General features: G+C 38.9%; 1 protein-coding gene across 1 annotated transcript in view; it reads right to left on the reverse strand.

Moving 5' to 3' along the window:
• The window catches only part of ank2b (ankyrin 2b, neuronal), a 399,789-nt gene that overhangs the window by 156,547 nt on the left and 216,013 nt on the right, over positions 1-27,229 (reverse strand). The window contains exons 12-18 of the mRNA XM_060826565.1: positions 25,456-25,554; positions 25,255-25,353; positions 16,290-16,388; positions 14,191-14,388; positions 11,004-11,106; positions 9,252-9,364; positions 1,728-1,925 (exon numbers count right to left, since the gene is read on the reverse strand). Coding sequence (XP_060682548.1) covers positions 1,728-1,925; positions 9,252-9,364; positions 11,004-11,106; positions 14,191-14,388; positions 16,290-16,388; positions 25,255-25,353; positions 25,456-25,554 — 909 coding nt within the window. The remainder of the gene's footprint in view (positions 1-1,727; positions 1,926-9,251; positions 9,365-11,003; positions 11,107-14,190; positions 14,389-16,289; positions 16,389-25,254; positions 25,354-25,455; positions 25,555-27,229) is intronic.

Raw genomic sequence — 27,229 nt, forward strand, 5'->3', positions numbered from 1 at the left:
AGGACATATTTGATGACAATCATAACACCGTAAATGTACAACTTATTGGTGTTGACAGCAGCAATGGAAGAGCTTGCAACGCCTAGTTACCCTGCAATGGCAATTATTTGTGTATACAATAATGTGAAATACAACACTAACGTACAGTGATGGGCTTCATGCAATTGTCCTTTCTTGAAGGGGCAAGGCACTTCACAAACACATTCAAATCACGAGTTCCCATGATGTAATTCCAAGCCCAACTTAAAATTCTCTTTTGCTACATGAATTTCTCAGGACTCAGAAAACACGTGATAAAAAGGAGGTCTGAGTTGCCAGCTACACAAGTACAGTGTCTTTTACAGCAGGAGAAAGTGCGGACTGTAGATACTGGAGATCACAGAGTCAAAATGGTGCTGGAAAAGTATAACCAATCAGGCAGCACCCGAGGAGCAGGAGAGTCGACGCTTGACTGCACCAGGAGTGCTTTTAAAACACTTATTGAGGGCCAAGAATACTGGGAGTGCTCATGCCCAGTCATTCAAGAAAACCATTAGACTGTCCTGTCAATTTCGATTGCTGCTGCTATTATCAGTGTCCTCTCCCCAGGCCTGCGAGACCCAATATTCAGTCTTCCCACCTTCCCAGTGCTGGGCAATGTCCCCACAGGGTTCTTTTTACAACCCCTATGCAGGAGCAGGTCAGGTTGTCAATGTACCTAGCTGCCAGATGGAAAACAGAGGTAAACAAACGATCACAAAATCCTGCCATTAAATTTGGTATGACCTCAACAGCTCAGTCTTATCAGCGCTTTAGTTTCCTTTTGGACCTGCCAAGAAAAATCAAGGTCTGAGAGGAGGATATTGTTTTCCCTTTGAGTTTCTGAAACCAGCATTGGGTTCAACTGGAGATCAGAGTTCTGCATTCTGTATCAGTTACCACCTGACATTCTCCAGATGGGCTAGTTAATGGTTAATGGCTCACCATCCATTCATGTCAGAACAGGATCTCAAAGTCTTAAGGGCAATCAGAGGCCCTCCAGTTTGAGAGCAGCATCAGTATCAGCAGTAGATAAGTAAAGGTGCCACAAAACAGGACAATCTAATCTGTTAAATCCACGAGATTTGGAAAAGTTTTGAAGTATGTCTGGAGCGTTACATCTCAGGTCAGCTACCAGAAGATTGCATCTAGGCTGCTAAATATCTCCCATTGTGAGGTCTAGTTAGCAGCATTATTTTGAATGCCCTCAACTCCTTACTCAGACAAGGTCTTAAAAACGTCCCACAAAATGTCTGGACTCTCCAGTCTACATTGTGGTTAGGAGCCAATTTTTAATAAACGTACAGACTTAATGAGCTTTCTGCACAGTGTACAAATGTGCAACAGATAAATTACTTCTTCATGCATTTCATGGATGGCTGATAATAGAGAACAAAACGCTTGGCCCAACTCGAGGATCGACAAAATTTCAAACAGTGAACATCGCTATAACAAATCCTCTGAGTTCATACACAGGAAGACAAAATCTGCTAATTAATTTCATTTTACAAAATGATGCTCTATCAGAAAATGTACACAAAAATGCATAAGTGTATGTTAAACAATGGGTAAATAAATATTCTGAAATTAAAGGCACAAAGTATCTGGCAGTTCAGCTACCGTGCTCAGCATCAAACACTGTTTCCTTCACACTAGTAAACAGAAGCAGAATGGTAAATGCCTCTGACACAATAATGTTTTGTAGTTACCTTTGTGGCCGCACTGACATTGGCATTTTTATCCATCAAGCGTGAAACCATTTCTACATGTCCCTCCTGTGATGCCAGGTGGAGGGGTGTCACTCCCTGCTTTGTTAGTGCATTAGTCTGAGCTCCATATTCCAATAAGGTGGTGGCAATTTCCATTTGGTTCTTTTTGGCAGCAATGTGCAGAGGCGTATAGCCATTCTGGAAAAGCACAAATTTTAGACCACAGGCAGTTAGCCTTTGCCATGTTCTGATCAATGCTATCATACTATTGGCTTAATTGGTTGATTAACATGTAACTCTTAATTTATTTGGTTCCTAGTTTCAGTATCACTGATCCAAATATATCTATAATGTTTTAACCAGATTTTCTAAAGTTAAATATCTTGACCACTTCCATTCACACATACTTTTCCAAGTATTCATGCGAAAAACCAAACAGTGTTAGACATTTAGTTACATTACTAAAGTATGAATGTTTGATGTGGCACCTCCCATTCCACTAGCGTAACCTATCGTCATAGACAATTATGTAACCATTTAAGCATTGCAATTTTAGATCCTTTGAAAAATCTTCTCAGCTATCCATCGTCATTGAATTTGTTCTACCATTTAGTTTTATACTTCAGTTGAAAAAAAAAGTTCTCATTCTCGAAAGCCAAGGTAACATTCTTGGCAATTACAGGAAAGCTTCAAAAATGTGGCTTCAGGTTAAGGTCATAACAAAAATAATTCTGCATAAATGGTAATTTCTTGTTAATTTCAGAGTATGAAGAGAAAAAAAGGTTTGATGAAATTAAGGCTGAATAAAGATTAGTACATAAGAACATTAGAAATAGGAGCAAAAAAATAGAACAGAAAGTACCTTTAAACCTTGTCTGACATTCTAAATGCTCTCCTGCCTCAATTCTGTTTCCCTGCCCACTCACCATTTCGATTGAAGCCCTGAAATACCATAGGCTCAATTTTCCCATCCCAACATGGTAAGGGTTTTGAAATGTGAAGTCTGTCAAGCAATCTTTAGAAAATGGCTTATGGGAATGAAATTCAGCTTTCCCAACGTGCCATTCCCATGACCAGCATTGGTTCTGCAATGAGAGGTGACAGGTAGGCTGTGAGCCCATAACATACTGATACTGCCACCACCATTGCTAAGTGGGAATTTCAGACAGTTCACTTCTCCAGGAACAAGGATAGCTTTGAAAGGTGAGATATTTCACCCCAACACAGAAATGTTGTGAACAATGGGGGAGTCATCATTTGGATTCAGGAACCATACAAAACACAGGCGGAAGGAGTGCTGCTGGCTTCAAATTTAATAAAGAAGTTTGCTTCAGAAAGCGTACATGTTTTAGGGACTAACAGTAAGGTCTTGATGTCAGCAAGAAAGTGACCATTAAACAATAAGTTCGTCTGGTTGACACCTCAGACATCCAGAAAGCTATGAAGGCAATGTGCAGTATAGCAAAGTGAAAGCAAAATGTTTTCAGGTTAATTTGAGTACACCATCTACTGCATAACATTTTATTCTGTACTGTATAATAGTAAATTCTAGAAATGATAGTATTAAATAGGTCTAGAGCTTTGATTATTTTCTCTGTGATGTTCAAGAGGATATCTGTTTGGTTGAGACAAAACCTTTGACAAAGATTCAACTTTTGGCTGGATTTATATCAGTCTTCAAAAGCTTTAAAGTATTAAGCTTGAGAGGATTAGTTGACACAGTTGTTCAATGGAATCTCATAATAAATGCATGCCTGAATACCAAACTCAACAGTGTATTCTGCTTCGCTTGTTTATCGATACTAATGTCATGGTTGGTTGGAATTTGATTATTTTGGCATAATTGTGAGCTGTTAGGAGAATTATAGCTTTTTTTGAAGTGGATATTAAAGTATGCTTAAGAGCATTACATGGCTGGTGAGTTCTGTTTAAGGTGGGTAATGGGTGAGTGCATTGGTGGTGGTTTAAGCAGGACTAAGAAAGCGTAGGCGGATGAAGTTTACAGGGCCTCAAACCTACCTCCAAAACTGGACTGGTGTCTCTACAAACTGTGGCAGACTTCTTAATTTGACTGTTTTGGCATTGGTCTGCTTCTTGATTGATGTACTGCCAGAGTTGGCAGGCCTCACTCCAGCCCATTCTTACCTCCCAGCCATGAAAATACAATCAGCTAGCAGATGGGACTGTGACTTCAGAAAATCTCCCAATCCCTGGAATTCTACCCTCAAGATGAAAATCAAATCTCAACCACTGGGTTATCTCAGCCATAAATATAAGCAATGAATTATCATCCACAGATCTCCTGGATAGAGGATTCCAAAGATTCTTAATCATCTGAACAAAGAAAATTTTTGTCATTGCAGTCCAAAATTATTGGCATTTTGTCTTGAGATTGAGCTCCTGTGCTTTAATTTCCAAGCAGTGAAGTAACCTTTAAGTATCAACCCCAATAAAGTCCTTCATAATCTCATATGTTAGAATGAGATTACCGCTCACTCAATATAGCTCAACATAGTCATAGAGTCATAGAGATGTACTGAATGGAAACAGACCCTTCGGTCCAACCTGTTCACGCTGACCAGATATCCCAACCCAATCTAGTCCCACCTGCCAGCACCCAGCCCATATCCCTCCAAACTCTTCCTATTCACATACCCATCCAAACGCCTCCTAAACATTGAAATTGTAACACAACATCTCACCATAAGACAACAAACACCCTCCTGCCACGTACTGAGGTAGTGAAGCTTCACTGAATTCATTCGAATATAGGTACATCCTTGCTTCAACATAGAGACCAAAGCTGCACACACTACTCTTGGTGTGATCTTACCATCCCCTTCACGGAATCACGGAACCATAGGACCCTACTGTGCAGAAGCAGGCCATTCGGTCCATCAAGTCTGCACCTACACTTCAAAGACCGCCCCACCCAGACCCAGGTCCCTTCCGTATACCTGTAACCCTACTTTTATCCAACTAATCCACCTCTGCTACATATCTCTGAACACCACGGACAATTTTAGCATGGTCAACACACTTATTCTGTACACCTTTAGACTTATACTCCATATTTTTGTACTTCAATCCTCTTGTAGTCAAGGCTAACATTTGCCTTCATAACTGCTTGCTGTGCCTGCATGCTAAGTTTCCATGTTCTTGGCACACAGTTAGCTAAATCTCCAGAATATCAACATTTAGAAGTTGTAAGAACTAATGGTTCTGAATGGGTTAATTTTGGGACACTGCAGTAAATTCCACCAATTGAGATGATGCAAACTGTCTCAAGTGGAGAAATTGATCTTGAAGGCAACAGAATATATATATTGATACAATACATCTAGATATAGGTCTATATGCATATCCCAAGACTCTTAGTAACCATGTCTAACTAACTAATCTAACTTTTACCTAAACTAAACAGCATAAGCTGCAAGGGACACACAGAGCAAAGCGATCCCACAACCAACAAATCAGATCTAAGTTCAGCAGTCCTTCCATGTCCAGTCATGAATGGTGGTGCACAATTAAACAACTCACTGGGGGAGAAGCTGCACAAATATCCTCATCTTCAATGATGGAACAGCTCAACACGCAAGTAGAAAAAAATCAGGCTGAAGCATTCACAACAACCTTCACCCAGAGATGGATGAATCATTGCTGCCTCAAGTGGTCGCCAGCAGTATAGATACCAGTCTTCAGCCAATTCAATCCACTCCACGAGATATCAAGAATGGTTGAAAGCACTGAATACTACAAAGGCTTTGGGCCCTGACAATATTCTGTTAATAGCGCTGAAAACGAGAGCTTCAGAATTTACTACTTCCCTAGCCACAGTGTTCCGGTACAATTATAATACTGCATCAATCCGACAATGCGGAAAATTGTCCCGGTATGGTCTGTAAACAAAAAGCAGGACAAATCCAACCAAGCCAATTACCATCCCATTAACTCTCTGTCATCAGCAAAGTGATGGAAAGTATCGTCAACAGTGCTATCAAGAAATACAAGAGTTTTTACAAATACATTAAGGACAAAAGGGTAACTAGGGAGAGAATCGGGCCCCTCAAAGACCAGAAAGGCGGCCTTTATGTGGAGCCGCAGGAGATGAGGCAGATACTGAATGAGTATTTTGCGTCAGTATTTATTGTGGAAACAGACCTAGAAGATATAGAATGTAGGGAAATAGATGGTGACATCTTGAAAACTGTCCATATTACAGAGGAGGCAGTGCTGGATGTCTTGAAATGCGTAAAAGTAGACAAATCCCCAGGATCGGATCAGGTGCACCCTCAAACTCTGTGGGAAGCTAGGGAAGTGATTGCTGGGCCTCTTACTAAGATATTTGGATCATCGATAATCACAGGTGAGGTGCCAGAAGACTGGAGGTTGGCTGATGCGGTGCCACTGTTTAAGAAAGACGGTGATGGGCAAGTTGTTAGAGGGAATCCTGAGGGACAGGATGTACGTGTATTTGGAAAGGCAAGGACTGGTGAGGGATAGTCAACATGGCTTTGTGTATGGGAAATCAGGTCACACAAACTTGATCGAGTTTTTTGAAGTAACAAAGAGCATTGAAGAGGGCAGAGTGGTAGATGTGACCTATATGGACTTCAGAAAGGCGTTCGACAAGGTTCCCCATGGGAGACTGGTTAACAAGGGTAGATCTCATGGAATACAGGGAGAACTAGTCACTTAATACAGAACTGGCTCAAAGGTAGAAGACAGAGGGTGGTGGTGGAGGGTTGTTTTTTAGACTGGAGGCCTGTGACCATTGCAGTGCCACAAAGATCGGTGCTCGGTCCAATACTTTTCACCATTTATATAAATAATTTGGATGTGAGCATAAGACCTACAGTTAGTAAGTTTACTGATGACACCAAAATTGGAGGTACAGTGGACAGCGAAGAGTGTTACCTCAGATGACAATGGGACCTTGATCAGATGGGTCAATGGGCTGAGAAGTGGCAGATGGAGTTTAATTTAGATAAATGTGAGGTGTTGCATTTTGGGAAAGCAAATCTTAGCAGGATTTATACACTTAATGGTAAGGTCCTAGAGAGTGTTGCTGAACAAAGAGACCTTGGAATGCAGGTTCGTAGCTCCTTGAAAGTGAGTTGCAGATAGATAGGATAGTATATAGGAAAGGTATGCTTTCCTTCATTGGCCAGAGTATTGAGTACAGGAGTTGGGAGGTCATATTGCAGCTGTACAGGACATTGGTTAGGTCACATTTGGAATTTTGTGCCAATTCTGGTCTCCTTCCTATTGGAAAGATGTTGTGAAACTTGAAAGAGTTCAGAAAAGATTTACAAGGATGTTGCCAGGGTTAGAGGTTTTGAGCTATAGGGAGAGGCTGAACAGGCTGGGGCTGGTATCCCTGGAGCGTCAGCAACTGAGGGGTAACCTTATAGAGGTTTATAAAATCATGAGGGGCACAGATAGGATAAATAGACAAGATCTTTTCCCTGGGCTCGGGGAGTCCAGAACTATAGGGTATAGGTTTAGGGTGAGAGGGGAAAGATATAAAAGAGACCTAAGAGGCAACGTTTTCACACAGAAAATGGTATGTGTATGGAATGAGCTGCCAGAGGAAGTGGTGAAGGCTAGTACAACTGCAAAGACATCTGGATGGGTATATGAATAGGAAGGGTTTGGAGTGATATGTGCCGGTGCTGGTGGGTGGGACTAGATTGGGTTGGGATATCTGGTCGGTATTGACAGGTTGAACCGAATAATCTGTTTCCATGCTGTACATCTCTATGACAATGACCTATTCAGCAATGACCTTCTCAATGATGCCTAGTTTGAGTTTCGCCAGGGCCACTTAGATCCTGACCTCATTACAGTTTTGGCTCCAACATGGACAATAGTGCTGAATTCCAGGTGAGGTGAGAGTGATAACTCTTGATATCGCAGTGAGTCAGTTAGTTCAACTGGCTGAATGGATGGTTTGAGATGCAGAATGACACTGAGAGCATATGTTCAATTCCTGTATTAGTTGAGGTCATTGGGAAGATTCCACCTTCTCAACCTCACCCCTCAATGGAGGCATGGTGACCCTCAGGGTAAACTCACTACAGGCATTCCTCTATAATGAGAGGGTCGTCCTCTGAGGCAATAGTGACTATGTCAGTAAGGTAAATGGGTACAGAAAAATACATTGAACTGAATGGTGTATCTTGTCAAGAGGCTCATGGCCATCTGGTGCTCCTACTGGGAAGGCAATAGCTGAACAATATAATCCAGAGACCCAGATAATGTTCAAATCCCGCTATGACAGACTGTGGAATGTGAATTCAATAATAATAATCAAGAGTCTAATGAGGATGTGATCGATCCTATCTGGTGCACTAATGCCCTTTAGACAAAAAGATCTGTTGTCCTTACCTGGTCTGGCCTACATGTAATTCCAGGCCGACTGCAATGTAATTGACTTTAACTGTCGTCTAGGAAATTAGGGATGGATAAAAATGCTGGCCTAGCCAGTGATATCCACACGCATGAATGAATAAAGAAATAACAATTTCTGTTTATCAAGTAACGAAATCTGTTGCATTGATAGGAATGCTGCTCTGGCTTCTGTCATATAACTTGACAGTACAGAAACACGGTTTAATCGCAGGATGACCAGGGCATATGGTTTTAGAGGTTAAGTAGGGAGTTAAATAGGGGTTAGAAATTTCCATCTTGCCTCTTCAGTTTTCATGGACTTTTTCATATGTTATGTACTAGGCTACACACCCCCAAAATATTTTTAAGCAGGTAGCCTAGACTGTAACTTTGCTATTTGGTTTAGCTTCGTATATAGTGGATATTTCTGCAGTAAATTAGCTGGTTCGACTGCCAAGTTTCAAACAAAAGAATTTATTTACAAAATGATGGAATAAAACACAAAGACCAGAAAATAGAACACCAACTAACTTATCCTGTCTAAACCTGACTTCATGATGCTGCTCCGAAAATCCTTGCAACAATCCCGATACACATATCCCTTAGCACAAAGAGCAAAAATGACACAAACAGCCTAAAGTTTGCAAAGTCAGAAGGGCAGAAGGAGAGAGAGAAGACCCTGCAGCGTTTCCCACACACAGCTGCCACTGAACTCATTAAAAGTTCTGAACAATAAAAAGAACTCTAATCTAAACGAAGGCTAGCTATACACACTGCTCTTTGATTATTCCAGTTTTTTGTTACGTGAAAGTCTTGGGCTGGAGGCATTATCTGTTATGAGTAAACAAAGGGCCCCAATAAATCTGTCAAACTTCAGACATAATGGAACCTTCGGTCGTTAGATCTTCTCTGGAAAAACTCAAGAGTATAGTAACCTTGTAAAAAGGACCAGTGTTAAGACACATAAAGGCATTAATGTGTGCGAAAGGTTAAACTTGAATGTGTTAAAATGGGCTCTGCATAATATAATTGCCAGTTACATTACTGTTAAACAGAGAAAAAAAATCAAATCATCTACAACATTTTGTTTTCAGAATATTGACAGAATTATTAACTGGTAACAATTAATACCTTGGCAGTGGCATGGGGAGAGGCACTTTTCTCCAGCAACAGCAGCGCCACCTTCTGGTTGTCATAGTGAGCAGCAACATGGAGTGGGGTTAGGCCATTCTGTAAGAAGTTGACTTTGTTAGTAAGTGCTAGTGCTGTTCATAAAGGAAGATTTGTTAGCAAACCACAAATAGCTTCTGTAAACAGTTTCTTATCTGCACAAATACATCAATCGAAAGATGGAAATAAGGAAGGAGTTAATGCAGATCCTGCAGCATTGACTTACTATCTAAAATAGATGGTTTCTATATACAATGACAAACCGCAGAGCTTCCGTTGCATTCCATCAGTCAGCAGAATGTCACAACGTGAATTATAATTCAGTAAATTCTAAAGGTATTCTTCATAATTGGAATGAACAAAGATCAAAATCTTACCACTGCATGAATTTTTGCAAAAACAACAGTCAAAGCAATTTTGCTCCGTTTTACAACAAAAAGACACAATCTGAATACTTTTGGGGTTCTAATACGAAGGTAGAATGACTACACACAGCATCAAGTGTCCATTTCCTAGACAAAAAAAAAATCACAAGAGGCATTGCTGCTGTTCAGGTCCAATCATCCTCCTTTCAAGTCAGGGTCAGCACAAAAGATATTGTTGCAAGCACTTCTCTTCTAAGGAATGTTCTTCTCACACTCCGAATAAGTCATTTGTGTGACAATCTCTCGAAGGAGGGGATGTTATTGAAGGGGTAGGGTGGGGTGGGGAGCCCTGCACAGTCTGTGCTGTGTGGAAATAATAATTAACGGAAATGCAAAGATTTAGCCTTTTAAATATTCTATTGCTAAACATTGTCCATTCTGGCTGTTAACTGATAACTCTTCAACAGATGTTTGGAAGAAAATAACTTATAACAGGAGTCTCTATCTTCACCCTGAAAGTCCAAAGTAAATTTACTTTGCATTCCTCCCATAAATGCAAACAGATGATAGGTCAATAACTGTTATGTATTTGAGATATGATCATTTCATCTGCTACCCTGAAAACACACAGCCAAGTGTTTCAGGTCTGCAGAGGAGACAGGAGGACAAATGTTAATTTGTTTTTTATTCCTACCATGAAACAATCTCTCACTTGATGGCAGGAATAAGAAAACCTCATCTCATCAGAGCAGAAGCAGAAGGCTTTTTGAGATATAAAAGCCTTCTGTGAAACAGCTCCTCAAAATTGGAAAAAGCTGTTGTTTTTGAACAATTGGAAATAGACAGAAGCAGACAGAATATTAGAGGAGCACACTGGCAAAAAAGTAACATGAATCAGACCCATTTCTGTTCATGCAGCAATCCAATATGGTTTAGGTTCAGGACAGAAGTGCTTTAGGTTTAGAAAGGATCATCTTCAGAGTGAGCATGGGTGAGGAAAAGGATTATGCAGGTAATATTTTAACATGCAAAACAGACAATTAGGTCAAGCTACTGGAAAATTCGCTTCAATTGAAATGACTTTTTTCAGCATTTTATCAAATTAAATGTCAATTTTTCCTTCAGTGGCCTAAAAGACCAGATTTTGTCATAAATTTTTGAATCCATGAGTAATGTTTTATGCATAGACCAATGTAATTATGAATTCTCTAATTAGAAACTGCAAATTTATTTTCAAAGTTCAAAATTTTAGACGGCCAGAATTGCGTTAGTTTCATCTTCCCATTGTAGACAAAACTAAAATCATATGTGTATTTCCAGCCTGAACTTTTAGAAGTTCATGAGTAACTTGCCTTGCCAGCAGAGTCTGGAGAAGCAGAGCGTTGCAGAAGGAGCTTTGCCACATCTAGGCTCCCGTACTTAGCTGCGACATGTAGTGGGGTAAATCCCTTCTGCATTAGGGGACAGAGGAAACAACTGCTACTTAGTTAACAGGCATGCTTAGAATACAGCATAAATGAGGAACAGGGAAACAATAATACTGTTTTATAGCAGTGAAAAACATAGTCACATGTACACAATGATAAGATATTGTTAGTTTTACGATACATGATGACTTTTCTTTGTGAAATTTAGGAACAACGAATCTTGCAAAATCTTAGTAATAGAACATTTTTTTGGAGTGAAGATGGCTTGCAACTGTAATTATGTGAAATAAAGAGGAGACAATGGATGCAGTTTCTATATAACTATGTATCCTGGCAACTAGGTAGTTTCTTTTTCCTCCACTCCATTCACATTTGTTTGCCTTTAAGAAATATGTATTCATTTTAACATTGAATGTTTTATTTATGTGGCAGAAATGGAAAATGTCACAGCCAGTGTCTAGACTTGATAAATATTACCACTTAACAGGCTGGCCATAACTCATTCATGATTTTATCCCTTTGCACTAGATGGTCAGTGTCAGTTCTAGAGAAATTTATCATCTTGCATCATTTCTCTATCACAAAAACTATTCTTCTAAAATCAATGCATTGAAAGTCTGCCAGGTGGCTATGGACATACACTGAATGCTGTAATATCTTTCCAAAGATTCAATATAGCTCAAGTGAGAGGTTTGTCGGTCTTTCTGCCCCTGATGTCAGGCAATGTCACTTATCAACGAAGAACTGAACTAAAGCTCATCATTCTGAATTATTTAGTGAGAAGTGCAGGAATTCAAGTTGAAATGAGATAATTTTTGAAAAATCTAGGACTTACAAGGACATGCTTTGGAGAATAAATTGAAGAGGAGCAGGTTAATCGCAAGTGACTGTGAAAGTAAATGGTTTAACAATTTGTCTGAATCAATTGCTTTGCTTTTATTACACAAATGACCAATCGTTTTCAATATTGTGCTTATGACATATCTGCCCATATAAAGCAGAGATGAATACACCCACATATTCTTCAAGTTTTTTTCTCTTTCATTTTCTATTCTTGTTTTCATTCCCTTCTTTTTCTCAGGAAATAATTTGTGAAGCTCGACTCCTGACGTGGAGCCTTGATAGGACAGAACACTGTTCAGAGGTAGGATCGGGATGATAATGAAACTTCCTCTCTAGTAATGCTCAACACTAGGAACAGTAGCTTGCTATGTTAGCCATACTGCTTTCTCAATTGGCCATGCGTGTTTTTATCATGTGTGTGGTTTATTTTGTGCAGAAATTGATGTAGTATGATCTTACAGCTGGCCATGATGTACATTTGCCTACTAAGAAAAAAAATACAAGTTTCATAGATTGATTTGTTACAAGATATCTCCTATCCTTGTTCCATATACATCATTTGTGTTTGGCTTATCAGTTCCAGCATTTGTATGCAACCTTTACACATTTGAGAAGACCAGTTTTGGTCAGAAAAGCCTGTAGAGATTAGTACATACTTTCAACACCAAATCTATCCTCACTTAGTACAAAACATGAAGTTCACAATTAAATTATGGGTAAACCAATTTTTCAAAATAACAACAGAGCTAATAATATTCACCATTATTTGTGGATAACTGGTAAAGCAACTTCAGAGGAGCAGCAAATGCACAGTTGAATCTAAATATGAAAAATGTGATGACTGAAGTATGCCACTCTGCAATTAGCTTTGCAAGCATCTTTGTTATAGAATCTCCTTTATTAGGAGCATACTATGTTTGCCCATTAATTGCCTATTAAATTTGCCACAGCAAATTCTGAACCATTATGTTGTTTGCTAATTGATGCTATTTTAAAAGCAATTCTCTCTGATTTGAACACAGGTTTATAGTCAGGTGTTTCAGAAGTAAGAATCTAAAACAGGTAATCACAGCAATCACATATTATTCTTTCTCCATGCTGTATATGTTACATTGGTAATGGGGCTGCATCCATTCTACAAAGGACACACATCAAGTACTCTTCTGTGTTGAAATGGATCAATACAGTTATTCCAATTTTTATGCATCCTGACCTTCAGAGAAAACAGTATTAATTCCATTTTTTTTTGTTTGGTCAGCCAAAGATTTAGTATTAATATTGTGTTAGCATTGTTGCCAGCTTCATCCTCTGAAAATTCACTGAACCAAGACAGAGTAAAGAAAGCCATTTTTTTCCCTCAGTGTTGGAAATGCATACACAATGCTTTTGGCACTCAGTACAACTGGAGACAGGCCAGTTTCAGAAAGCTAGCTTGAAATTGGCAACATGTTTAGATACTCAGCATGGAGGTAGGAAAAGTCACACTGGGCTGCAGGTGTTCTTTTGAGACTGAGGGAAGTGTTGGATTTTTCTTATTTTAGAATATCCAAATTAACTTTCAACTTAACTCATCTTGGAGATTAAATTGAAAGACATTTCTTTGAGATACAGTGTTGGTTTGAAAGTTGGAAGGAACCAGCAAAATATCTCTGACAATTCAGGACAGCAGAGAGCAGTCACTTAGGAGCATTCTGGGAGAAGTCACCACGACTGAACAGCAGATCGTGGAAGAACCTGGTGTCAAGCAATGGTATGCCCCAAACTAACCACTTAGTGGAAGCAACCAATTCATAGAAGAAGCAATTAGGAATCATGGATGGAGAGGTAAACAGACTACTACTACATAAAAATCTGTGAGTTTTCTTTGTTTTCTAGCAATATCTGGCAAATTAATGAGGAAGATTTCCCAATTTTTTTGAGGACATAAATTATGATAGGATTGGGAGACATTACTCAGAGAAAGATTTGACAACACGCAAAGTGGAAACATGATCAATTCCTTGGCAGTAAAACACAAATAATGTTATCCAGAAAATATACTAAGAGAATTACTGCTTACCTCAAATTGGTCAAGTCAGGACAATTGTCCAATAAAGAAATTCAAAGCTGGAAATAGGACTTAACATATAGGGGTTTGAGCATGTAACCAAACAGCCATTAAAGAACTGATTTCTCTCTCTGTTAAACAGCTGCTTGTTTGAATTATGTCACAATTCAAAATTTGTTCAGTATTCCCCCCATACCATCGAACATATTAATCCTTACCTTTGTAGCTAATGAATGTGTAGCACCTGCCTCAAGCAAAATGGAAGCCACATCTTCCTGCCCCTCCCTGGCAGAAATGTGTAGTGGAGTGTAACCATTTGTGGTGCAGGCATCTGGAAAAGCCATATGCTGCAACAGCAGTTGCACAATCTCAGTTTTACCCAACCTTGAGGCAATGTGTAAAGGCGTCTGATCCTCCTTGGAGAAAAAAATGGAACAAATACAAAACATCCCTTATTCATTACAGTTCTGCCTGCAGGATTCGTAGCAGAATTGTCTAAAAATGAAAAACAATTTAACAAAATAAAATCATTTTTGTGATTGAATAGAAATAGTATTTTCAACAAGCTGGACTTATTTTAACTAGATATATCAGAACTGTGATTACATTTGTTACTTATAGACAACGATTCTGAATGAGCTCAGCCTGTGGTCTGTATTGTTGAGTTACAAACGAGTATTTGCAACAGAAGATATATATATATATATATATATATATACACACACACACACACACACACACAAAATACATATGCATGCGCACACACACACATTTAGATTTAATTCTTAAACCCAACTTCCACTCAATTCAGTGGAATCATCAATTAGTCACACTCCAAAAATATATTTGCAGCCCAATTTGCACATTAAAGTGGAAGCCCATCAATTTCAAATAGGTGTCCTGTCATAAGCTCAAAACATGCCTGACTCTGGAAATGAACCAGGAAACTGCAAGGATGCCTTACAGCAACTACTTTTATCTATTCCCCTATCTTGATTTCTGTTAGGTTCACAAAGTTCAAATCTGATGTTCAGTCATCACTGCTCTATGCAGAAGAATCTTGTCAGATCTTGGGCTCATTTCTTTGAGAGAACTTAAGTGTCTTTTACTGATTCACTTTGATCAACAATGACTAGCTACAGACACACTCCAGACACTGTACAAAGGGTGACAGGTCATGGTAAAGGAAAGAAAGTCAATATGGAAAGTCAACTGAAAGAAATATAAATTTCAGAAGATAGTTCATATTGACAATTGCCCCCCTTCTCTGTAAGATAACTTCAAATTAATCCATAAAATAATATGTTTGGAGCCAAATGTGGATAATTAACTCATTTTCAAGTAATTGCCAGATATAACCAATACCCTTTTGTTCAAAAGATGTCTTCTTCATGTTAACTGTTGATTATTCAGTGTGCTTTTTTAAAGCCAATTTCATATTGAGCTGTCTACTGAAATTGAACTTGCTTTGGATTTGTTACTTTAGCCTTGACATTCACTCAACAATCTTTAGCCACAGTTTAGCAGCATATTGATTAGTGAGCAATTTAGTGTGTAAGATTGAACTCCTGCCTGTACTCAATACCATTCACGGAAATTACAAAGAAATTCTAATCAATAACAAAAGTGCAACAATTTGGGGGGAGTTTGTTTTTCCTTCACCTAAATCCCTTACTTTGGTTGTGAAATCTGTCCCAAAGAATTATTTCAACAACTTTACGTTTTACAATGCTAATTCACCTTTATTAATGACTGAAAAAAATATACACAAAATATATGCTTTATGCATAACTAACTTATGTTGCAATGTATTAGAGTAAATTTGTTGATGGTATCAAAAATGTGGTTTAAAGAAAAATCTGGTATTGCTCCTTCATTAATTGTATTCTTTACTGATAAGTTCTTCTTGTTGTTGTTTCTTGATGCCATGGCTCCTAAAATAAAATTTTGTCAATGAACATCAATGCTACTGTTAGGGACTTAAGGGTATAGAAGGAAGATCAGGTTTGGTGGTTTATCGTCTTCTCTAATTGACTGCAATGTCATATTTCAGCTTTTCCAATAAAGATTGAAAGGACTTAGAACTTGTAATCTCTACATTACAAATACAGATACCTAAACTGAGAGGAAATTGCTTTGTTGTGGAACAAACAAAGGTTAGTTTATCGGATTGCACAACCCTAAATACGTGAAAGTATGCACTGGTGGACATTTTTGTACAATTTGTTTAGTTTCAAAAAAAACTTTGGTCAGTATCAACATCTGAAGTGGCAACAATAATAAATACGATCTTACAGTGTCTTTTTATGACACCTACTCTAGCTTTGGCATCCACGAGGGCCCCATTGCGCAGTAGGCAGCGCACGACTTCCACCTGTCCAGCTCTTGCAGCCATGTGCAATGCAGTTTCTCCTCGCTGAAGGAAGAAAAATAGTTAATAAACAAGCTGGAGAGAATCATTACCATTGTAGACGCAACAGAGAGGTCCATCTCCATTGTATTCAAGACTAAACCATCAAAGGCAGAAAAATACAGTAGCTGATTTGTTTGTAAAATCACTTCTAATAGTGTTTGCATTTTCCAGATTCTATCCCAAAAAATAAGGTTGAGAATAACATTTTATGGGAATCCAAGTGGACAAACTGAGATGTCTCTGAAATCTAAAGGTATTCAATTCAAATAGTTTGTGTCTTTTAACTTTGTGTGCATAAATCGAGGAGACTAAACATTGGATAACAGTATTAGCCAATGCCCATTGACTGCAATCAAGGCATCCCTATGTCTTCACTCTTTCTGCTCATTTATATAGTAACACAAGAATTAGAGGTGAGAGTAGACAATTCAAACCCACCCTATCATTTAACATCAGCATGGCTGATCTTACCCTGGTCTCAACTCTACGTTCCCGCCTGCTCCCAATAGCCCTTTATCTTGCTTTTCATTAGAAACATACCGATTTCTTCTTTGAATCTGTTGATTGATTTTGCCTTCACTGCACTCTGGGGCAACCAGTTCCACAGATTCACAACCCTCAGAGAAGTAGTTTCTCCTCGTATCAGTTTTGAATCTACCTCCTCCCACTCAATATCTATGACCTCTTATTCGACATTATCCCACAAGGGAGAACATCTGTTCAACAGCCACCTTTTCAATCCTCTTTAGTATTAAGCGCAATCAGATCCTCTCTTATTCTTCTGAACTCCAGCAAGTACAAGCCCAAGCTATTCAACCGCTCCTTGTACTACAGCCATTTCATTCCTGGAATCAGCTTGGTGAACCTCCTCTGAACTGCCTCCAGTTCCATTACATCCTTCCTGAAGTAAGATGACAAAAACTGTACATAATACACCAGGTGTGGTCTCACCAATGCCTTATATAACTGTAACAACACTTCTTTACTCTTACAATCCATTTAGGTGACACCCACATCCTACTATTGGCTAACTCCACTACTGATCAATAGGTGAAATAGGAATAATAGCTGCAACTATCTAAAGCTAACACACATGCTTTAAAGCCGATCTATGTCTCTTAAAAGAGAGCTCATTGGGATTGAAATAGATTAAATTAGATTGGATTAGATTAGATTACTTACAGTGTGGAAACAGGCCCTTCGGCCCAACAAGTCCACACCGACCTGCCGAAGCGCAACCCACCCATACCCCTACATTTACCCCTTACCTAACACTACGGGCAATTTAGCATGGCCAGTTCACCTGACCCACACATCTTTGGACTGTGGGAGGAAACCGGAGCACCCGGAGGAAACCCACGCAGACACGGGGAGAACGTGCAAACTCCACACAGTCTGTCGCCTGAGTCGGGAATTGAACCCGGGTCTCAGGCGCTGTGAGGCAGCAGTGCTAACCACTGTGCCACCGTGCCACCCAAATAGGTTGTGGGAGTTGTGGTTGAAAACAAATTCAATCTGAAAAAGAGCAAAGAATGTTACAACTGGGAAAACAGTGGACAGCAGAATTTATGGGCACTGCAAGTCCAACTGAGAGAAGTTTAAAGGAGAAGAGATGCCCTACATCTACAGGAATTGGGGCAGAGGCCTTCAAGTGAAACAGAAAAAGGCAGTGGGAGAAATGGTCATATAAAGGTAGATGCTCCAAGGATCAAGAAGCAAAAACTTCAATGATCTCATAAGAATGGTTGAGTTCAGTGAAAGTTTCCCACCAGCACCAGGCTTTATCCAATGATCAGATTTTACATACCACTCAGCTACTTAGCCATGTCAGCTATACCAGCCAAACAGATTTCACCAGAGTCACTGTCCTGCAAGTCAAAAATGTAAATCAAAGTGGTCTACAACCAGATATACAGAACCTAACCAAAGGAAACAGACATTCTTACCCATGGAGGAGACAGTGCTGGCCAATAAATAGACATCATTAATGAGACGGTGATCAGTATTAGGGTAAAATAAACATTAAAAATCATGGTATCCTTATGCCTAGCCTTGCTTCCCATATCCCACTACATCTTCATTCCACTATCCCATACAATCTGCAAATGGTGGAAGAGCTTTTGTGGTGTAATGGCAATGTGCCTATCTTTAGCCCAGAAGAGCCTGAGCTCCACCTGTTCCAAAGGTAATGTCATAACATCCCTGAATAGATTGATTAAAAAGTACCTTGAGTACCAATTTAAAAATATGCATACCACTTACTTTCTCCTCCCCATTTCACAATTTTATCCATTTACCTTCTCCCTTTCAGATAGAAAAGGAGTACACTGTGTCCAAGAAGTGGAAGAACAGTACAAGAGAAAGTTAATGAAGATGTATCATCACTCACTCTCAAGACATTCGGCTATCAGCTCAGATAGTGATGCTGCAGAAATGTACAAAGCTACGTTGGAGAAGTTGTGTGTGCCTGTTGAAACAATGTACACGGGGAAGCTTCAGCTAGGATAGAGTACAAGAACGATAGGAACCAGGTCACTTAAGGTGACATTGTACACGAGGATTCAAATACAAACTTTGCTGATACAGTTCCAGGAGAAAGCTGATGGGAATGCAAAGCAGAAGACTTGGTACATGATGAGATTTCCAGAAAACTTACAGCCACTGTCAAGAAACATAAGGGAGTCCAACACTAACTTGGCACAAGGGTTTGCAGACAGCTTCCACTAGTGCGGGTCAATGATTCCACTTGTGGACCTAACCACAACACAATATTTAATAGCTGATGTTATCATTTCCATTGCTGAAGATACAGCAACTACCCAGCATCTGAGCACCACACTGATAGGTTAAGCTGCTGTCATAAAATAACAAAATGGCACATTATAAGATCAGATTGCTGCCATCATGTCTGTCGATTACAATATGTAAAGGGATATACATGGTGTCACAGCAATCTGTCCACCAACAGATTACTAGGTTACCGATATGGCTATACCCCTCCCTTTTCCCACTCCCAAATAATACTCTATGTCTTTCAACATGCTAAGACACCGTATTGTTTTTGATCTCCTGCTCTGCTCTTTGTGATACTGAAGTATTGCCTGAGGAGCTTCTGTAAGGTTTCTCTTTTAGTCAAGTTTGGTATGATAACTCTACAGCCATACATCAGTAAACCTTCCACTGTTGTCAAGTGTTGCCTTTACTCTCGATTACTCTTTGACACTTGGTCAATTGGATTACATTTTTTGAGCCTTGCAGACAGTTATCTCATCTATGTGAGCTCCTGACTAGATTTTTAAGATGCATGAATTTATCAAAGTGTGCCTCCAGCCACGAGGAATACATTGACTGTTGCTATAGAATAAGACTCTACTTGTTCCACAGACATAAAATCTTCATATATTTGGTTTTAGGTGCTCTTGAAAGGGGATGCACTGTTATTAGTATCTTGTCTGGAACACTGACCATTCCATATTTATATTTCATTAATGTAAGCCTGAAGTACTGCATGCGTGAAGTATGAGTTTTTTTTTAATCACAGTAACATTTCCAAAGCTTCTGGTCCATCTCAATGGAATTTCAGACCCAGGATATTGCGTGTGAATCTTCAACTTTCCCATCCAAATGCTCATGATTTTATTCTCTGATTATATACCTCAGTTCAACCATCATAGCTCTAAATCTAAAATTGAGCAGTTTTTGTATCAATCTCTCAATTTTCACTTGAAGAAGGATTGTTCCAAGTACAATGGTCAAGAAAGTTGTGGCTACAATAGTGAATAAGTTTGGATTGTATGCAATATGCTGACAATATCAGTCAGGTTTTCACGAAGATCTGTTGCTCAAGTTGTGAATGGGATAGGTAGTTAGCTAGCCAAGCTGTTGGGTTTGTCACAAAGCTGGTCCTTTTTTTTTCTATAAGCTGTTCCCTTTCTTAAGGATACTGTGTCATTGAGTTTTTCAGAGGAGTCATAAAACGACTGGGTTTGATACAGATATAAAAGGGTATTGGAGGCCTTTTTGTTTATATGTAAACAGATGAAACTTTAGGCCACAGATTTTATGTTTTTAGAAGTGACCTGATAAGTCATGGTGGTGTGGCCAACTTTCTAACTGAGCAGGTCAGTTCAGAACTTGGTTAGGACTTCACCTGTGGAGCTGTGTGGAAACAGGCTGCGAGATTCTCTCTCCTTCTGCCCTTCTAACTTCGACCTATAAGCCTTTGATTCATTTTTATTGTGTTTAAGAGGATTGCTTATTGGGACTGTTGTGCATATTTGGAACAGTATAATTGAGCCTAGATAGACCTAGTTCAGTAGATGTTCTTTATTTGGTTCTTTGATCTCCTGCTCTGCTCTTTGTGATCCTCAAGTATTGCCTGTAATCTTGTGAATAGATTTTTGTTGTTTTAAAACCTGGTAATAAACTTAGCTAACTTACTCTGGGCAATTTTCACTGTACATTTACCAAAATAAATTGCAAAGTTATGGTCTGGGCTACCTGCTTAAGAATGTAGTCTAGCCTAGTCCATAACAGGTTATCGTGTAGCTGTTTTGTTACCATGCTGGGTACCATCATCAGAGCGACTTCCGTTAAGTACTCTTGTTCCATATCCCTGGGTTTTTATGTGGCACAGTCTGATGAGGCGAGTATCACTTCCGCTAATTCTCTGTAGCGGTTTGTACACTGAGTCTATGTGCTTGCTAATGGCCTTTTTGGTTGAAAACCAGGTTTCCGAGAACTTTCTTGCATGTCTTTGATTGGCCTGTCCTAGCATAATAACTTTGTCATCAGTAGAATTGATTGCCCTGTAGGTCTCTGTATATGGATCATGTTGTTTAGTAGCCAGTTGGGTTCATGATGTTGGATGGCGAGTTTCCTACCTGTTTGTCAGGAAACCTGCAACGGATTTTATAGATCACACTGGTCCTGCATGTTGTGGGCATTTTGACATCAGTCAAAAGCAGCTTCTCTTAATCTTTGTAAAAGCTTAAGTCTGACAACAATACCTTTTTACAAAAGCTCTCTTATGGGTTCAGTAAGACCAACTGTGTTGGGAATTAGCTTTCTCATGTGATATTATAAACTTCAGAATTTTAATAGCTACTCAGAATGAATGAATCAACAAAAGACAAACGGTTACATACAGAAGGAGGCATCAATAACTGTGTATGGAATCAGCTAATAAAGACAAGGAAAAACTTATACAGGAATTGAAAGGCATTTGTCATGCCTGTGTGTTGATGTTACATAAAGAAAACTGCTTTGACACTTGCTTTGATGCTTTTTTTGCCACGAAGGACAAGGATGGCTCTGCAGAAAAATTGTAAAAAGTTAATCATAGGAAAGCTGTGTCTTCGAAGAAACAGTCAAGACCAAATGTAAGAAGGCACAAAAAAGTTACTTCTGATAAGGAAGCAAGCTATGGTCTCAAGGACTCCAGGAAAATAATCAATATTTTGGAAGAAAGAACTTTAAAAAAATCAATAATGTAGTATCCTCGATCTGAAGGACAAAGATCTGTATAAGAACTGAACACCAGAACTTCCCCTTTAGCAGAACTTAAAAGAACAACACTGCACAAGATTGAACCATGGACACCTCTAGAGACAAACACTGTTGGTGGAATCTTGGCCAAGTTGCTTACTTGAGGGATCTCATTTGGTTGTTACATGCTGTAAAGTTTAAATCATTGTTTCAATGCTTGCTTTTCTGTGAGATTTCTTTCTAAGTAGAAGAAATAAAGGTAACTTGTGTGATTTACCCACTACACCCACTTCATTCATTATGGTTAACTAGTGCTGTACACCATCTACAGTGCTGAAAATTCACTGATGGCTCATGTTACCAGGATCCACTGTGATGCCTTCCCCTTGGATAATGTGCCATATAAACATGAGTTTCGTTCCAGAGAATTGACATTTCTCATTTATTTGCAGTACTGCAATTTTCTGTGCTTCTTACATGTCCATGATCTTCACATCATATCCTTTTCATTTTATCACATAATGTTGTATCATTTGGTTCCCTGTTTTCATTCCAGGATTCTAGACATGCATTTTGGAAAATCTCTGATGCACAAGACATCTCAATGGTAGACTGTTGAAGCAATAGTGTTGAAATGACATAATAAATGTAGTCAGAAATCTTGACTCTTGATGGAAGGAAATCTGCCAGAGCCCACTCACTGCATAGAGGTTTGTGAAGAATTGTGGAGATCTCCATTTGTATTGGGAACAGTTACTAACCCTAACCATTCCTGTGTTTATATTGTCACTGATGATTTTGACTCCATTCTCAATCAAGATTTCTCCATCAAAGGATGACAAATGTTCCAGGAAGTGGATAAGCAGACAGGGTTGGTATCTTCTTGGAGAGTAATGTGATGTAATTTGTCCAAACCTTCAACAATTCTTACTGAACTTTTCAGTTATTTTTATTCTAAAGTAATCTATCCACTTTAAGAGACCTGGATAAAATGCATTTATACCCAACAATGAGGCATATTTAACTAGTCCAGATATTCTGGTGACCAAATAGATGTTATAGTAGCATGGAATTTGAAATTAGTAATTCTTTTGGAAAAAAAAGCCTCTCAAAGTCAAAGAATTCGGAAGGTTCTGATTAATCAAGCTCAATTGTTATCCAGAAAAAGTTAGAAGATTAAAAGCCTGTTCTAACTCATGGATAACCATTAAACTGAACTTTGAAAGAATGGCTCTGCATTTACCGACCCAACACACCCTTCCACATTTCCTCACTGCCCCCACCACCCCACAAAAATTTCCTAAATTTCTGTCTTGGATTCAACAGCACCCAACCTGACCTGGCACCCACTCTATGCCAGTCTGGACATAGCAATATGAAAGCTACTCCTCTACCTCTAATCCCTGACTGGACATGACATCTCACCCACCAACCAAACAATCTTCCATCCTTCTGGCCCTGACAGCACCTGCATGACCTGGCATCTTCCATGACGACTCCATTCAATCTTGCTGGACCCAACATTCTACCACAATCCAATCTGACAAACTTTCCCAAATCCAACAAACTTCACCAACCTGATACAATACATTGTCCAACCTGACATCTTGCTTATGGTTAAAGCAAGTGGCTTGGTGTGACTTAACATCTTTCATTTTCGATACTTACTACAAATGGTGAGATTTCTTTTTAACCAAGTATTTGATTTTGTAAAGACAAAAGGTGGGTGGCACAGTGACTAGCACTGCTGCCTCAAAGCGCCAGAGACCCAGGTTCAATTCCCACCTCAGGCGACTCTGTGTGGAGTTGGCACATTCTCCCTGTGTCTGCGTGGGTTTCCTCCGGGTGCTCCGGTTTCTTCCCATAATCCAAAAATGTGCAGGTTAGGTGAATTGGCCATGCTAAATTCCCCGTAGTGTTAGGCGAAGGGGCAAATGTAGGAGAATGGGTCTGGGTGGGTTATGCTTCGGCGGGTCGGTGTGGACTGGCCTGTTTCCACACTGGAAATAATCTAATCTAATCTAATCTTAGAAATAAGGAAATTACCACATTCTGTGGGATTCACGTGACTCGATAACCATAGTAAGAATGGAGTCGTGCATGTTAGTACTGCACTCTCCTCCCCAAATTTGTTGAAATGCTCAGTTCTTTAGTCATGATGTGCAGGTGCAGGTGTTGGATTGGGGTGAACAAAGTCAGAAGTCACACAACATCAGATTATAGTTCAACAGGTTAAGTTGAAATCACATGCTTTCTGAGCACTGCTCCTGTGTCAGATGAAGAATTTATTTGGTGAAGGGGCAGCACTCCAAAGACTTGTGATTTTAAATAAACCTGTTGACTAAAACCTGGTATTGTGTGACTTCTGACAGTTCTTCAGTAATAAAGAAGTCATTCATATTTCAGGATGATGTCATTCATTTGCAGGAGCTTCATATGACAACAAAATACTGGCCCAGTGGTCCTGCTCTTCTGTAATAAACCTTTTTTTCATATAATTATTGAGCTTTTTCTTCTCCATGTATGCATTTTCAATAGAAACAGAATACGCAAACCAGTATAGAAGCAAGTAAACTATAGTCATTATTTTTTCCAGTGAGTCTTGTTCTGGGCCAAATTTTTAACCTTCACAGAAACGTGTTATTTTAAGTTCCTTTTCCTGTTTCAATATTTTAAAATATGTATTCAGAGCCAATTGTGTGTTTCTCATTTGTAGCTTTCATTAAATGAAACAAGAAACTCTTTGTTGCTGGATCGTTATTTGTTAAAATACTCTAGTAAGTTAGCTCTGGTTAGTTTGAGCACACGTCAATTACATTGGCTTTTCAAGATTTACAGACTCACCACATTCAATGTGGACAAAGAATAAAATACAGCCTGTAAAGTATTTCTAACACAGTCATTTTTCTTCATCTATCTTTAACAACCATATTGTGGACCTGCTGAGAAAGGATAGTCTGGTGTTTCTGAGTGTAAAACCAGATTAATGCAGTGAAGTCTGTTCATAATATCTGCACAGCTCGAAATGGTGATATTTGTAAGCAATATCCTGTTGCGTATGAATAAGCAAAACTAATTTATCTGGAAGCCAAATCATTGATGATTGGATTTTTGAGTGAATTTGATCCATATGGAAATTGTGAAAGTCATCCTCTAAGGTGTGAAGATAAACCTTTGCTACTCCTTTAACACTAATTATTTATCAATGAGCGCACACAAAGGAATGCATTTCACCCTATTTATCAGATGGTGTACACAAGCTCTCATTGTTTCCAATGGAGAATAAAATAATAGACTCCTAAGTGATGCAATATGAAGGAATTTAAACAAACCCGGATCTTTCATAACATACTTTCTTTTGATGAAGGCTTGCCATACTCACAATGTTAGAAACATCTGGAGACGCTCCATTCTGCAGCAAAAGGAGTACTATATTCAAGTGGCCCATGAAGGCAGCCACATGTATAGGTGTAAGGCCAGACTGTGAAACAAAGCAATTACATTTTACTCCTCTGCAGGGGCTGCAAATTATTTTAAACTGATGCAAGAGAGGCTGTGAATAGGTATTAAAATTTCCTTTTACCTCTGTTATGGCTTGTATTGACGCCCCGTATTTCACAAGAAGTTCCATCACTTTAACACGGTTTTTCTTACATGCAATATGCAGTGGAGTAAAGCCATTCTGTATAAAAAAAACACAACCAGATTAGCATTCACATCAAGCATGCACACAAAATGATCAATCCAAGATCATGCATGCAATGCTCATGTTAATTCAGTCAGGTTCCCATATCTAGGTTTGTGTTTAAACTAAACCTATTGGCCAGAGATTTTGTAGGTTTAGAATTAGTTCCAGTCAGACATGGGACCAGACAGCATGGACAATTAGAGCCAGGGGAAAGATCTGCACACATCTGCTTCTCCACATTCAGTCACCTCCAATGCAAGCCAAATGTCAAATGTATCAATGGTATAGACAGGAACAATTCTTGAAATATGTCAACCCTCTCGTCTCACCATTTTTTACAGTCAGGGTTAACACTGCAATGAAGTCATCCACCATGTGGTATCCAGCACAAATAGAGTAAGGTTGTCTTCAAGGGCATCTAAAATTGCTTGCCTTTGGAATAGTCTGGAACCTGCCACTATAATAACTTAATCACCTTGGTAAGGAGGAACCTGCCACTAGTTTTATTAATCCTTTTGCCAGTTAAGGTCAAGATAGGAATGATTTTTCCTCCCAAAGCATGTTTGACTTCTAATAAAGTCTCCCTATGTAACCCTCCACAATTGCATTCCCCCACTAACTGCAGTGCATGCTGTTTCTTCATAATCACTCTCTATCATAACTGACAGTTGGAGCCTGACCATATTGATTAGAAATGACATTCCCACAATTCAGTAGCTCTCTGTTCAGGAACACAATGCACAGAGTAGAAGCAAATTGAATATGACAAATGGGAAAACTTAAATGCAGCAGAATGCATGTAAATATAAAAACAATTTATCATTTTGACTTTGTTAAATCGTAGGGGGAATCGTAATAAAAATATTCATACACATGCAGAATACTCATGTGCAGAATTCTTTACTACATTCTTTATTTCTTAAATCAGTTACTCCCTGAAGAAATATACAATCTGGTAAATAAGTATTATACTAATGTTTTGAATGAATCATCAGAGCAGTTGTCACAAGTTACCCAGTGCAGAGAGATTGACTGGGAATGGTTACAATAATCTCTTCGATTATCTTAGATCAGGGAAGAATTTTCCAAAGTTGTCACTAAATTGAATTCAGGTACTTTTTCCCCTTGGGTTTGTGTGTTAAGAAGGAACAGCTGATGTTCATTTGGTTTCATCATGTCTGAATGCAATGTAGTTAATGAATCAGATAATCTGTTTCCTTCTTTTATTTAATAGGTTTGTAATATTGAGTTATAAAAATTCCGTAAATCTAAACTCTAACAGATTGACAGTAGGAATAAAAACAATATGTGCTGTAAATATTCAACAGGTTTGGGAGCATCTATGGAAAGAGAAATAGAGTTGACATTTTGCATCAACGATCTCTCATCAAAAGTGTTCTGATGTTAGGGTTAACTCTTCTTCTCTCTCCATGGAGCTGCCTGAGTGCTGAGTATTTCTGATTTCCAACATTTGCAATATTTTGCTTTTTATAGAGGCCATATGTTGATGATCACCAACATACCATTATGCAATTTCTGAAAAATAACATTATTGCCAGATATAAATGTAATAATTTTAGCTTAAGAAAAGTTATCAGTTACTATTTTACATGGGATTACCAGCCTGCAAAGAGCTCGTTTGATTTTTCTGTAGCATTGATTTGCAACG

The sequence above is a fragment of the Hemiscyllium ocellatum genome, chromosome 1, assembly GCF_020745735.1.
Source record: "Hemiscyllium ocellatum isolate sHemOce1 chromosome 1, sHemOce1.pat.X.cur, whole genome shotgun sequence".
NCBI lineage: Eukaryota > Metazoa > Chordata > Chondrichthyes > Orectolobiformes > Hemiscylliidae > Hemiscyllium > Hemiscyllium ocellatum.